General features: G+C 43.3%; 1 protein-coding gene across 1 annotated transcript in view; it reads left to right on the forward strand.

Annotated features, from left to right (window-relative positions):
* BMP6 (bone morphogenetic protein 6) overlaps positions 1-12,117 on the forward strand; it is a 289,599-nt gene extending 277,482 nt beyond the window's left edge. Inside the window, exons 5-7 of the mRNA XM_006888740.1 lie at positions 10,867-10,943; positions 11,767-11,877; positions 11,968-12,117. Of these exons, the coding sequence (XP_006888802.1) occupies positions 10,867-10,943; positions 11,767-11,877; positions 11,968-12,117 (338 nt within the window). The remainder of the gene's footprint in view (positions 1-10,866; positions 10,944-11,766; positions 11,878-11,967) is intronic.
* Positions 12,118-14,369: the final 2,252 nt, after the last annotated feature.

Here is a 14,369-nt window from a genome sequence, read left to right on the forward strand (position 1 = left end):
TTCGGAAACATTTCCTGGCACTTTTAACAACTTCTGTGAAATGTCATTAGATTGTCTTTAGTATCTCTTTTATCCTTTTTCTTTTATGTTGCTACCACCCAGCCTTGCTAACCTCTATGACCATCATCCCACTAGATCCTGTCAGTCCTGTGGAGTGAGCCCATTGTTTCAAATGCTACTTGATGATAGTCCTTCTTAGAGAATTTCTTCTATTCTTTTCCAGTTCACTCAAATATGAATTTTTGTGGTTCTTGGTAGGTGCTGTCAAGTTGATTATGACTCATAGTGATCCTATGAACAACAGGCCTGAACTTTATCTTATGCATCTTTGTTGTTGTCATGTTCTGTAGAGTTGGGACTGACCCATAGATGACCCTCTGGTGGGTTTTTAGAGACAGTTAATCACATGGGAGGAGATTGCCCATCCTTCTCCCACTGAGCAGCTGATGGCATCAAAACATGTGTCTTTGGGATTGCAGCACAGCTTCTTGCCACTAAGCCCCCAGGAAAAGAAAATTATACTTCCAGTACATTTAGTTACTCTTGAACTGCATGTTGACATTCCTCTCTTCTATCCTTTGAATTTTCTTATCAGTACTATTAGTTACTTCTAACAAAAGAAAGGTAACCAAAATCCATTTCTTATCAACTGACTGAGCACTTTCTTTTGTCTATGAAATCTTTTGCTGTAGAGTTGAGAGATCTCTGGGTAACAGATTGGGGAATCTCATTCTTGCTAACCAAAGCGTATTTGACCCGTTATTATATAGCAGGTGCATGCATTAGTTCCTCATTCATTTCCATGGCGTATCTAAGCAGAACAGGTTGACCACCACTGACAGACAGTACAGCTTGAGAGGGAAAGTCATGTGTGAGGACTACAAGTTATCAGTTCTTTTGTTCTCCAAAGAATGTAAACATTTTAATTTTCCATTTGGTCATAAATGTAAGGGCTTGCAGCTTGGCTTTTAGATATCTTAGTTCAGAATAGAGGTTTGTTCAGGGCTTTTGACATAAAGTCAACTCTTATTTCTCCACAGCTGTGAAGGAGAGGAATGTCTTTAGAATTATTCAAATGAGAGTCCATCTGTATAGTATATAACTCTGATTCACCGTGAGGATAGTAGTTATCAATAACTGAAACATATGTGGGGGATGAAACTACCCTCACAACCTTATAGCTTGGCAGATGATATTTCTGATGTGCCATAAGCGGATCCATGTTTAAAATAGAGCAAACTTCTTAGCTGTAACCAAACACTGTGAGGAAATGAGTTTCTGACTTTGGGAGCCATAGTCTCGAAAGACATCAATGTCAGTTGGTATAACATAGTCTGTACAGACAGTGGTCTGCATTCTACTTTGGTGAGTTACCACTAGGGTCTTCAAACTTACATGCAGCCATTTAAGGTACAGCTGTTCTATCTCCACTCTGGAGGGGCAAGGGGAAGAGTGAAGAAAATAAAAGACTATTCATGCCAGGAACTAATAGCCCATGTAACTTAGTCTTCATGACCTGGAGATCAGAAGAACTACATGGTGCCAGGCACTACTGCTGGGCACTCCAGAAGCGATCACAATAGAAGGTCCCTGATAAAGTGAGGAAAATGTGGAACAAAGCATGAGCCCACAAAAAGGAGTAGGCTTGCTAGTGTGATTAAGATTGGTGGCACCTCCAAGGCTTTTAGTCATCCTTCAGCCCTGAAACTGAAATCAACCCTATTGTTCAACTTCCACCCAAATGCTAATTGTATGACTCGTTCACTAACACCATGGAGGAATGCACGCCCCTTAGAACTATCAACCAAATAAGGCCAAAGGGTACCATTTGCACAGGGAGAGGGTGGGAAGGGACAGAAAAGAAGGATGAGTGAAAACGAGAAAAATCAGAGAAGTGCAAAGAGAGTCATTACACAGTAAGGATAATAATCTCGGGAAAAATTATTGTTGACTGGAAGACCAGTTTCACTCAAACCACTGTAGAAAGTTTTTTAAAAATAAGACAGATGAAAATGACTTTCTGCCCCATTTCTAAATTCTCCTCTTGTGAATGTGCTAGTGACCAGCCATGCTAAGAGGCAATAATAAACCAGGAGCCAGTGAGTCTATTGCAAGTCATAGTAACTAACCCCAAGTGTGATGGAGTAGAAGCATTCCATACGGCTTTCTTGCCTATAATTTTTATGCAAGCAGATTGTTGGGCCTTCCATCTGCAGTGTTCCTGTGTGAATTTGAACTAACAACCATTTGGTTAGTCATCGAGTGCAAACCATTTGTACCACCCAGGGACCAGAAAGTCAATAATAAACCAAAAAGCCAAACCCATTAGCTATCAAGCCATTTCTAACCAAGAACCGTACAGGACAGAGGATGATTGTCACACTGGGTTTGTAAGCTTTTCTTGCTTATAGAAGCAGACTGTCCCTTTTTTCTCTTACTGAGCAGCTAGAGGGATCTAACTGACCTTTTCATTATCAGCTGAGTGCTTAAACACTGCATTACCAGGGCTTCTCAAAGCAGTAATTAAGAGGTATTTATTCATATAAGTGCTATAAAATACCTGAACAATTCACCAGCTGTCACCATATCCTTTGATATTTATGAAAAAGGAGTGAAAAGAGACTAAAACACACCTCCTCATCCCAGGCTGAATTTGTGGGATCTTGCAATCCCAAAGCAATGAAAGAATGAGACCTCACTGTTGCCTCTCAGGCTAACCATCTCAATCATAAACAAAATCTAGACTCTGAAAACCAAGCTGTCCTCCCCTCACACTTGATAGGATTACTGACACCAGAAACAAGAATCCTGGTATGGCCACCAGGGCACCTCAATTGTCTGTGACACAAGCAGCCAGGCCTCCAGCAAGTTCCTCAATAGCAGTATTGGTGCCGCGGGAGAGAGGGAGCATGGGCATTGATTTGGATAAGGCTGGCCGATGAGGTCTCCAGATAGGGCAAGCATGGGCAGGCCAAATGAAGGCAAAGTTGTCTGTTCTAACAACTAGTAGTTTGTTCTTGCCCTTTTCATTCTAGGACAGAAAGGGAACAAAAGCAATGGATTGTTCTCACAAAAAAAAGCACATTTTCTTTGGGAAGAGTGTGTGGCCCAGAGCTCAGGAGACCTGGGAAGCACAGGGTGAAATATACCACTCAGTCCAAGCTCCCACTGCTCGGATGTTTTCCTAGCTGCGTGTGCATGTGTGTGCATGTGGCCTGCTGTGCGGGGTGTGGGGGCCTGCAGCTGGTAGGCGGCAGGGGATCAATGACTATGGCCCCGGAGCCTGATGAAGGAAGAGGGTTGCTGCTCCTTTCACCTGGCTGTTGTCTCTGTTTCCTTACCCCCCACCTCCATTTATTCTCTGTTTCTCTTTCAACCTCTGTTGGTGCTGAGAGAGGGCTATGTGCCCCCAGGGCCTGGGCTGGGGTTTGGCTGCTGCCTCTCCTTGTTGAGTATCTCCATGTAGCTGTTCTCTAGGGGTGACCAGCATGTTGCAGCACCCACTAAAATATGCCTGGCACCCCTGCAAGTGGGCAGCTCAACTGTCCTGCAAGTTACTGTCCCTGAAAGACCAAGTCTCTGCTCAGACTCCTTCTTCCTCATCCAAGGCTCATATTCTGAGTCTCCAAGGCCTTCGATGCTGAGGAAGCCTGCCAGTCACTGCCGGCCCTATTTTCCCAGAGTGACCATAACAGAAATACCAAAGCGGTGGCTTTGAAGGACAGAAATCTATTTTTCACAGTTAAAGATCCAAATCAGGGTCTGGGCCATGCCAGTTTTGCCCTTGTCAGCATTTCTTGGCTCCTTGTCGTGAGGGCTGGCCAGTGGCCCTGCTCTCCTCACTCCTGCGGAGAGGTTGGACGACCTGACGTCACTCTCTCTGTGTCCCACTTTTAAAAAGCCTTGTCTCTCAAAAAATTTTTCTTGGGGGTCAAGCCTGAAACTTCAGTGCCACTGCAACCCAGGAAGACCCTAGAACCCAAAAACTTAACCTCTGAAAAAGGTAACTGTCACCTTCGTGGGAACCTGTTACTGATAGAGCAACTCAAGGACGTCAGTCTCCACAGACTGACTGGTGCTACGGGGACTACTCCCTTGTACAGCTTCCTGGGGGTGAGGCTGGGGCTCAGGAATCTGCACTTTAAATGAGCTCTGGGAATGGGAGAGAAGTAAAGGGGAGTGAAGAATCAATGAGAGAGTATAACACTAAGACAGATGTAAGGAAAGGGAGTCTATAAGGGATGGTCTGCTGCTGTGATTCAGGCCGTGGATGGATTTTAGACACTGTTACAATCAGAATGTGTATGAATGGCTGAACAAAAACCGACAGTGGGAACTCAAGATTTGTTTCAATTTTTAACTCCTTGAGGGCAAGTACCATATCCTACTCAAGTCTTTAGTGACAGGCACAATAACTGGCATGGAATAAATAATTGCTACCAACCAGAACAAACAAACAAACAAAACCCAATATGATTCACAAACTTGTACTCAAATCACAATAAGAGAAGAAAAATAATTGAGCTCCTGAGATCCTCCTGGTCTGGCACAGGCTAGCCGCCAGTCCAGCTCAGTGGCTGTTGCCCTTGGGGGTGAGGTGCTCAGCCCTTGGGGGTGAGGTCCTCAGCTCTGGGGCAGTGGCTTTGAGGTTTGAGCTCTTTTTTCCAGCCCCTGGACTTCCTCTTTCTGCTCTGCCCAGTGGACCCCTTGAACACAGCAGAGTTACCTTCCTCCGTGGACTTGGTGCCTGCTGCATACTAATTGCATACATTTCTCTTGGCTCTGTGAAGAGCATTTATCTAAACAAATGCAAGGCTGGGACGAGGAGTGTTTTTCTGAAATCCATTTATCCTCAAAAAAGGAGGGGGAGGGAAGTGCGGTATATGTAATTACATTGCAGAGCCCAGGATGCTGATACCTGAGAGGCAGGAACGAGTATTCTTAGGCACACAGACCTCCACAAATATTTATCTGTTCCTTGCCAGCACTCAACATGGGGTTATAAGGAAACGTAAGCAAGGCCTGAGAGGGTCTGGAGGAAGAAAAACAGAAGAGTTTAATTCCTCCCTTTCCTCTCTCTGGCCACGATGCTTACTTAACAACAAAAATGCCAGTGTCTGGCTCTACAAGAACTAGCTGTTCTTACAGAGAAAGTTCTCTTTGTTGAGTGTAGAGAGAGTCAAGTGAACAGCAAGTTCACAAATAGAACTTACTGGTGAAGATAGACGTGAGACCTGACCCACGACGCCATCATGGCTCGTGCCAGCCTGAAGAGAGACTCCAAACACAGACGTGGAGAGATTGTCTCTGCACACATTGCCTGGCTTTGGAAGGGATGGTGTCCATGGCCTTGACTGCCAGTGTCTGCAGCCTTGACATAGGGAAAATTGTGGTCCTCAGCACAGAAAAGGTTTTTGAGGAAGCTTCCTTTGAGAGCGTGCTGGCAGGATGAGCTTGGGAAGGGAAGAACTCAGGTTGAGACTAAATAGGTTAACACAGAACACCTTCCTGAGCGAGAGAGGGAAGGAACCAGAACTTCGAAGTCTTCTCCCCTACTTTCTGCACCCAGAAAGTCTTCTCACCCCTTTCTGCAGGGGAGGAAAGAGTGTGGGAGGCCTAGAAGTGATACAACTCCCTTCTCCCCACAATCTGTCACAGGGTGGCTACCCTTAACTGCAGGGAACCGTCTCATCAGGCTGCATGCCCAGGAGGTAGACAGAGGAAGCTGGTTTTAGTAAACCTATAATAGACTGTTCCTTGAATATGCCAAGCAAGCCACTTCCTTGTAGTTTTTGCATATGTCATTCCCATGTTACAGAACATTCTTCCTCCAATTAGCCTCATCCTGCACTCCCTAATTTCTTCCAGGTTTCTGCATAATGGTAGCAGAGAAACAAGCTGGTCAGCCCTATAGGAAATAATTTCCCCATTCTTACTGTAAACTCCTATTACCCAAAGGCAAGTAATTCGAATCTACCAGCTGTTCCTCTGGAGAAAAATGGACAGTCTCCTCCCATGCAATTTACTGCTTCTGAAAACCCACTGGAGTGTCAGCTATGGGTTGGTTCCAACTCCACAGTTTAGTACACAATAACATATATATACATATACACATTTACACACACACACACACACATATATACACACATATACAAATTTACATATATATAGAGGGGTGTATATACACACAGTTTTATATATCTGTATGTGTGTGTATATACATACATATATACACACACACACACATATATATATATATACACACACAGAGTACCAAACTTACTGCCATAGAATGGATCTCCACTACTAGTGACCCTGCAGGACTGTGCACACTGCCTCATAGGGTCTCCAAGGCTATTAATCTTTACAGAAACACATGGTTTTTTTTCCACAAAGCAGTTGACTTAGAACTAGTGATCTTTCATTTAGCAGCAAAATGCTTTACCACTGCACCAGCTGACCTCCACACACAGTATCAGCAGACTCTCATTAACGTAAGCGAATTGTAATTCATTGTTGTTTAAACGTATGAGGGAACTCACTCTGTGTTTGACATTCTACAGTTCCACTTGATATGCCTGGAAAATAATTTATTTACCCTGCTTCTGCTTAGGACTCATGTCATTCCATTCTAAAACTGTTTGCCTTTTTTCTGTTATAAAAATTTACCAGTAAAAAAATCTTTTTTTCTTTATTTCTCTACTAATATTCTCTGAAATTCTCATTAGATATGTGTTGGGTTTTTTCATTCTGTTTTTCCTTTCATTACAAAGAATAACCTGTTTTCTGGCTAATGTCTCATGCTTGATTTTGAGAGGCTTCTTAAAAGACATTGTTTAGTTCTTTAACTCTCTGTCCAGTTGCATTCAGTTTTATGTTTAATCCATCCATTTAATTTTTAAAGACGAGAAAGAAAAAATTGAAATGGATGTCATAAGAGATTCTGAAAATTGCACTGGAGCATCAAGAAGCCAAAACAAAGTGGAATCATGCTGAAATAAAAGAGCTAAACAGAAGATTTCAAGGGGGAGCTCAAGGGGACAAAGAAAATTATTAAGAGTGGAATATGCTGAGAGCTGGAATTGGAGAATAAAAAGGGAAGAACGTGCTCTGCATTTCTTAAGCTGAGAGAACTGAAAACCAAATTTATATCTCAAATCACAGTACTGAAAGAGGTTATGGGCAATATATTCAATGACCCAGAAAGCATCAAAAGAAAATGGTAGGAATACAGAAAATCACTGTACGAAGAAGAACTGATTGGCACAGGAAGTACCATATGAACAGGAGCCATTGGTAATGAAGGAGGAAGTGGAAGCTGCATTGAAGGCATTGGCAAAAAATTAGGCTTCAGGAATCAGTAAGAGACCAATTGACTTATTTTAGTTAACAGATGCAGCCTTGGAAGCACTCACCAGTCTATGCCAGGAAATTTGGAGGACAGCTGTCTGGCCAACAGATTAGAAGAAATCCATATTTGTCCCATTCCCAAGAAAGGTGATCCAAATGAATGTGGAAACAATCGAACGATATCATTAATATCACATGCAAGTCCACCAGATCCTTTGCTGAAGAGGGGCAATCTCCTCCTGTACCAGTCAGATCTGATTTGATGGTACACACACACACACACACACTTTTAAAAAAAAATCACATGCAAGCAAGATACTGCTGAAAATCATTAAAAAATGGCTAAGACAATATATAGATAGGGAATTCCCAGAAGTTCAAGCAGGATTTAGAAGAGGCAGTGGCATCAGGGATATCATTGCTGATGTCAGATGGATCCTGGCTTAAAGTAAGGAACACCAGAAGAATGTTTATTTATGCTTTATTGGGTATGCAAAGGCGTTTGACTGTGTAGATCATAACAAGTGGTTGCTGACCTTAAAAAGAATGGGAGCCCCAGAGGACTTAATTGTGCTCATGCAAAACTTATACCTGGACCAGACGGCTGTTGTGGGAACAGAGCGAGGGAACACTGAACAGTTTAAAATTAAGAAGGGAGTGCATCAGGGTATATTCTGTCTCCATACCTATTCAATCAGTATATTGAGAAAATTATTTGAGAAGCTGGACCCTATGAAGAGGAATGTGGCATTAGGATCAGAGGGAGACTCATCAATAACCTGCACTATGCAGATGGCATATGCTTGCTTTTAGAAAGTGAGGAGGATAAGAAGCACTTGTTGTAGAAGATCAAGGAATGCAGCCTTCAATATGATTGCACCTCAATGTTAAGAAAACAGATTCTTACCACTGGACCAACAGGCAACATCATGATGGATGGAGAAGAGATTGAAGCTGTCAATAACTTCATCTTACTTGGATCCACAATTAACACCCTTGGAACCAGCAGTTAGGAAATAAGGAGACATTGCACTGGGAAAGTCTGCAGTTAGGAACCTCTCCAAATTATTGAGGCATAATGATGACTGAGGACTAAGGTGCATATGATTCAGGCCATGTTCTTTCTGATCACATGCTATGCATCTGAGAGCTGGACAACGAATAGGAAGACAGAAAAATCAATGCCTTTGAGTTGTGGTGTTGGAGAAGAGCACTGAAAATCCCACGGACGTGCAGCTGGAGTGTTCTTTGGAGGCAAGGCCGATGAGGCTTCCTCTGACATACTTTGGGAATGTTGCTAGGAAGGGCTATTCCTTGGAGAAGGGTATGATACTTGGAAGGATGGAGGCTCGGTGAAGAAGTGGAAGACCCTCAACCAGATGGACTGACACAGTGACTGCCACAAAGAGCTCTAGTGTGACAGAGAGTGTGAAGATAGCGCAGGATAGGACCGAGTCCAGATCTGTTGTCATAGGGTCACCATGAATCATACTAAACTCGACAGCATCTCACAACAATTGATTGGTTTTCAAACTTACCTACTCTTTTTCTATGTTCTTTTCCTATAATGATTTTTCTTTATGGTTTCCATTCTGCCACCCACTCTTCCCTCCCCCTTTTTAAAATTTTTCATTATTTTACTTATTATTTTCTCCTGTCTTTTTCATTCTAGCTTTTCACCCAGGACAGTGCATTTGAGGTACTGTTTCTTTGCTGTTGTGAAGTTATTTTTAAGAGGACATTTGTGTCTTGCTCTGCAGTTGTCTGGTTTTCCTGAGTCCTTGATTCTCTAAGTTGTGAAATTGCTTTGCATTTCTTTCTTCCTTCCAGGAAACATGAAATCACAGGGAGTAGTTCTGGCAGGTAGGAGAGGAATGGATACATCTACAATCAGCGAACCACCTCAGAAAGGGTGTCTTTCTCCTCTCCCACATGACTGGTGAGGCTGAACTGGGACTGTTTGTCCTGGCCCTTTACAAAACATAGCACTTGTTATATCTTGCCTAAGAGCCAGGAGGTCCTGGATTGCCAATAACAGAAAACTTGATTCTAGCAGTCTTTAAACAACAAGGTCATGTCTTGGCTCATGTAACTGAAAGGGACAAAGGTACAAGATTTTTGTACACCCCGAATCCCATTTATATATATATTTTTTTTAATTTTTTTTTTCTCCAAAGTGGTTTCCTCACCTCTCTGGAACTCTCAAGCATCACTTCTAGGTGAATAATTTTTTAAAAATCACAATTCTTAACTTTTCTCCCCTAGCTGTGCCTTTGCTGTAAAGTACAAACCATAATGGTTGGCAGCCTCGGCTGCTTCTCTCTCCAACCCTCTTTCACATACTGCTTCTTGTTGTTAGTTGTCGTGGAATCTGCTCCAACTCACAGGCACCCAGCATTACCTGGTTCTGCAGCGTCTTCACAATATTTGGTGGCCCCAGTCCATTGTTTGGGTCATTGTGTATTTTTAATGTTTTAAAACATAGCGTTCATCTCCTAGCACTTCCAGAAAAAAATGGCATTATTTCCATAGTTTTCAGATGGAGATCACTAGATCTCTCTTCTTAAGTTTAACTCCTCCCTCCACACCCTTAAATCTAGTCATTAAACTTCCTTGAGGGCTATTCTGTTCCTCTTGCTCCCTCTGAAATCTCCCTTCTTTGAACCTTAAGTAGTTTCTTCCTAGGACTCCTGTCATAGCATCCATACTCCTGCCATAGCATCCATACTCTCCTTTGTATTTCTGTTCTTTCTATACTTAAGGAGATATACACGGCCCTTTCAATTCCCTGAAGTTCTTGGAGCCTAGGGGCCATGTCTGCCTTGCCTCCCTATTTCCTGCATCTCCCAGTGGAGGGCATCTCACTAATGGTTGCTCTGACCCACCTCAATAAATCTGGCCTCTGTGATGAGGTTAAACCAGGGAAGTCTCTCCTGTATAGCATAATACAGACATTACTATATGGGAACTGCTGACTTAGAAATCAGGGATGTGATGCAGAATATAATACAAACTCAACACTGACGTGGGACAGGAAGATGAACAATGCCAGAGTCTTTGGTTCCTGCTGTGGGAGTCTCCCAATTCCTTGTTCTCCTGGTCCCACCTGTTTCCATAATGCGTCTTTCAGCATACTGGCCTAGCCCAGCAGCTAGCTTCACAATGGCCTGTACAGCTTCAAAGTTGTCTGGTTGGAGAGTTATATGTTAGTGCAGTGATCTGTTTAATGTGAAATTTTATCATACAAATCAAGATGCTTAGGGTTCTGGAGTCCTGGCACATTCCCACTCCCCTTCACACAGGCCCAGCACACTGTCATTCAACAGGGCTCACAGTAAAGTGAGCCAGTCGGCAGCATGCCAGTGTGCCTGATGCACATACCACAGTGGAGACGAGAGTGTGGAACAGTCTCCCAGAGCCTTGCCCAGTGTCCGGTACACTACACTCCATGTTTACTTTCACATGAAGGAACGAATGGATGAGTTAACAGGTCCATCTTTTGATCTCCTCCAACAGATTACAACAGCAGTGAATTAAAGACTGCATGTCGGAAGCATGAGCTGTATGTGAGCTTCCAAGACCTGGGCTGGCAGGTGAGTCTTTGCTCAAGTAATGGTGGCAGCCACACTGTCAAAGACTGAGTCCTTACACAAAGGCGCTTGTAAACCCCTTCTTGGGTATTGAGGACCCAGCCCACCTGTGTGCCCACGGGCTCTTTTCCAGGGTACCCCAAATCAAGCGTTCCCAAGTCAGCTGTCATCTTTCCAAATCAATAGCCACCAGTTTACCTTACTTTACCTTCATTCTTTAAAAACCCACTCAGTGTGTATTTATTTGGATCTTACATAATTCAAGTTGTTTTTTGAGCTCTCAACTCCAAACTCTTTAATACTGGCTCAGAGCTGACCCTCCAGGAGGCTCTAAGTTGCACTGGAGGAGACTGCCCATTATCTTCCTATGGTGCCGCTGATGGATTAGTACCACCAGGGGTGTGGGGGAAGCAGGACAACCGGGTCAGTTCTCCAATGGATATAAATCACGCCACCCACACTATCTAGAAGAGTACAAGAGTCTTGCCTCAAATCTGAATGCCACCACTAGTCTGTGAGAAATGAAGACAAATTTAACTACAGGAGTGATAGGGCAGTTTCTGTATTTGAGTGGCACCATGCGGCCAGGGGCACTGGGTTCCACTGGAGGCCCTTTGAGCTCAAGAACAACATGACCACCCACATGCTTTGGGACATGCAAATGTGTAGCAGCTAGAAGTGGGTGGGTTTGCGGAAAGAGCCAGTGCTTTAGTCAGACCAAAACCTACATCTCCCTATGACTATTTCCTGATCTGTCCGGTGTGGGTGAGATGATCTAACAGGTGCTTGTGACTTAGCTGTTTGCTTTCTTTTGCTTTAAATGAAGGACTGGATAATCGCACCCAAGGGCTACGCTGCCAATTATTGTGATGGAGAATGCTCCTTTCCCCTCAACGCACACATGAACGCAACGAATCATGCCATCGTGCAGACCCTGGTGAGCTGGAATTCTGAACTCTGTGAATAGAAATGAGCCACAGTCACATGGAGTTTATACTGGTGTCTTTTCTCTCTTGTTTTGGAATAGGTCCACCTTATGAATCCTGATTATGTCCCCAAACCATGCTGTGCACCAACCAAGTTAAATGCCATCTCAGTCCTCTACTTTGATGACAACTCCAACGTCATCCTGAAAAAATACAGGAACATGGTTGTAAGAGCTTGTGGATGCCATTGACTTGAATCTTGTTGCAGACGACACACAAATCCTGCCTCGGATGCCTGGATTCCATCTGCCTTAAGAACACATGGTGTGTGGTGAGAAGGAATGAATCACCCACCCACTGGTGCCCTTCTGTCCAAGAAACTTTCAAGGACTTTGCTAGTAATTTGCTCAGATGGTAAATAACGTGTACTCACGTTATTGCTTTGTAGGAAACCGAGTTTGTCTCTACGTCAGTTAACTGCAGTAGTGTAGCTTTGAAGGATTATCCCAAGAAAAGCCCACCAAAACTATCTTTAGTTCTTTGTGGTATTAATGAGTAAATAGGGAAAATAATCTTAAAGAAGTAGAACTCTTCTAGGCTGAAGGCATTAGTCCGCTATTTCTGCCAATGGAAGATTTTGCAGATTAATAGAAATTGGGGGAAACATCCTATCTATAGCTCTCATTCCTAGGGAGGCCCATTCCATATAGGATCAACTAGGGCCAATTCCAAGTGCCTTTTGTCTCTGAGTCCTGCTGCTATGTGTTTGCACTGCAGTCTTGTGGCTGTGGTGTGCTGTTGAGTAGAAAGCAGCTCAGAGCTGCTTCCCCAGTGGGTTTTCAGAGGCAGTAAACACACAGGGCGGGATAGCCCATCCTTCTCCCATGGAGCAGCTGGTGGAACTGAACTGCACGCCTTTGGGATTGCAGCACAGCTTCTTACCACTCTGTGGGGAGGATGAAAAGTACAGTTACTTCACTCAAAACCAACAAGATAATCTGCACACCCCGATCCTTCCATCTGCTGTATCTGTGGCTGAATTACATGCATCAAAAGCAAGATTATACTTTGCGGAGCACTTTAAATGCTATGACTTTAGCTGTGTATGTGTGGAAGCAATACCATACCACTTCTTGATTGGAATGGCTGAGAAGCACATTCACTTCTGGAACACTGGCTCAAATGTCTCATTTATCTCTGTCCAATGGTTATTTGCTTTTTTACTATACAGTATCGTGTGCCCTGGCATTGGGACCAACAAAGGATATAGAGTAAGGAAGGGGTGCCCGCCTCTAAGGATAGGTTTGCGTGAGTGTGCTTAAGAACTAAAGCCTCAATTTTTCTCCTGTAGAAAGTAAAGCTCAGAGTAAAACTTAGAATATTTTTTTAAAATCTTTTTCACAATCATGTAATAGGAAATAAATTTCATACTAAACTGATTAAATAACAATCTATAACTGTTTGCACTTACATCTTTTTTTGTAAATATAAACTATAATTTATTGTCTATTTTATATCCATGTTGCTGTAACATTTAAGGAAAGACTAGACTTTTTAAAAAAAGAGTTTATTTAGAAAGTATCAATGTAAACAAATTGTACCACTTTGATTTTTCTCTTAATACAAGACTCAGGATGCCAAGCTGAAGTCACTCATATGACTGTGTGCTTCTCTCAAAGTTGGGTTTTTAAAGAATATCCATGAACCATACATGATTAATAAAGATTTCTTGTAAAGCAGAAGCTGTTAAGAGATATTGTTCTGGGATCTTTGGCCCAGAATATAAGGGGTCTTGTTTCTGGATGACACCGCCAGTTACCCTATGCATGTGGGTGGTCTGGAGGGTACTGGATATAGGAAATAACCTGATGATAAAAAACACAGATATGTATCCTAAGGGAACTCAGTCCTACAGCTGGTTACTGCCAAGGGTAAAATTCCACACAGGCAGGAAGGGCTTTAGCATCGACTGGAAGACAGCCCTGCCCCGTTCAGTCTTTGGTCTTGAGGTCAAAGCAATCCTCGTTCTTGATACCCCTCTGAATGGCAGGCCGTGCACAGCAAGTCCCTGAAAAGGCTGCTGGTGCTTTCAGGGCCAAGCTGTGGAAGTGCCTCCACTGCAGGTTAGGGCTCTCTCTGGTTCCTGGCTGAGGGAAGGCCCACATATTCCCATTGCTTCAGGTGACAGATACAACCAGAACCTTCTATACGAGTTAGGACTTGTGGGATGTCCCCTATTCACACTGTCTATGGGAGACAATCCAGCAAAGCTGACCTGGATTCTGGCTTTGTGTTCAGACAACGAAATCAAGAAATTTTCCACTCCAAAAGAGAGAAATGAAAGTAACCCTTGAACAGTTATATCTTACTTGACAATTACAGACACACATAAAATTATGGCATCAACACAGTATTACTCAGGCACAGGCTACAAGTACCGCTGCGGCAGACGCAGAAGTTCCCGTAGAGAACATGAAGTATCTTCCAGGGGGGGCAGGTTTCT

The sequence above is a fragment of the Elephantulus edwardii genome, unplaced genomic scaffold (genome assembly GCF_000299155.1).
Source record: "Elephantulus edwardii isolate Elephantulus edwardi_28Jun2011 unplaced genomic scaffold, EleEdw1.0 scaffold00071, whole genome shotgun sequence".
NCBI classification, from domain to species: domain Eukaryota; kingdom Metazoa; phylum Chordata; class Mammalia; order Macroscelidea; family Macroscelididae; genus Elephantulus; species Elephantulus edwardii.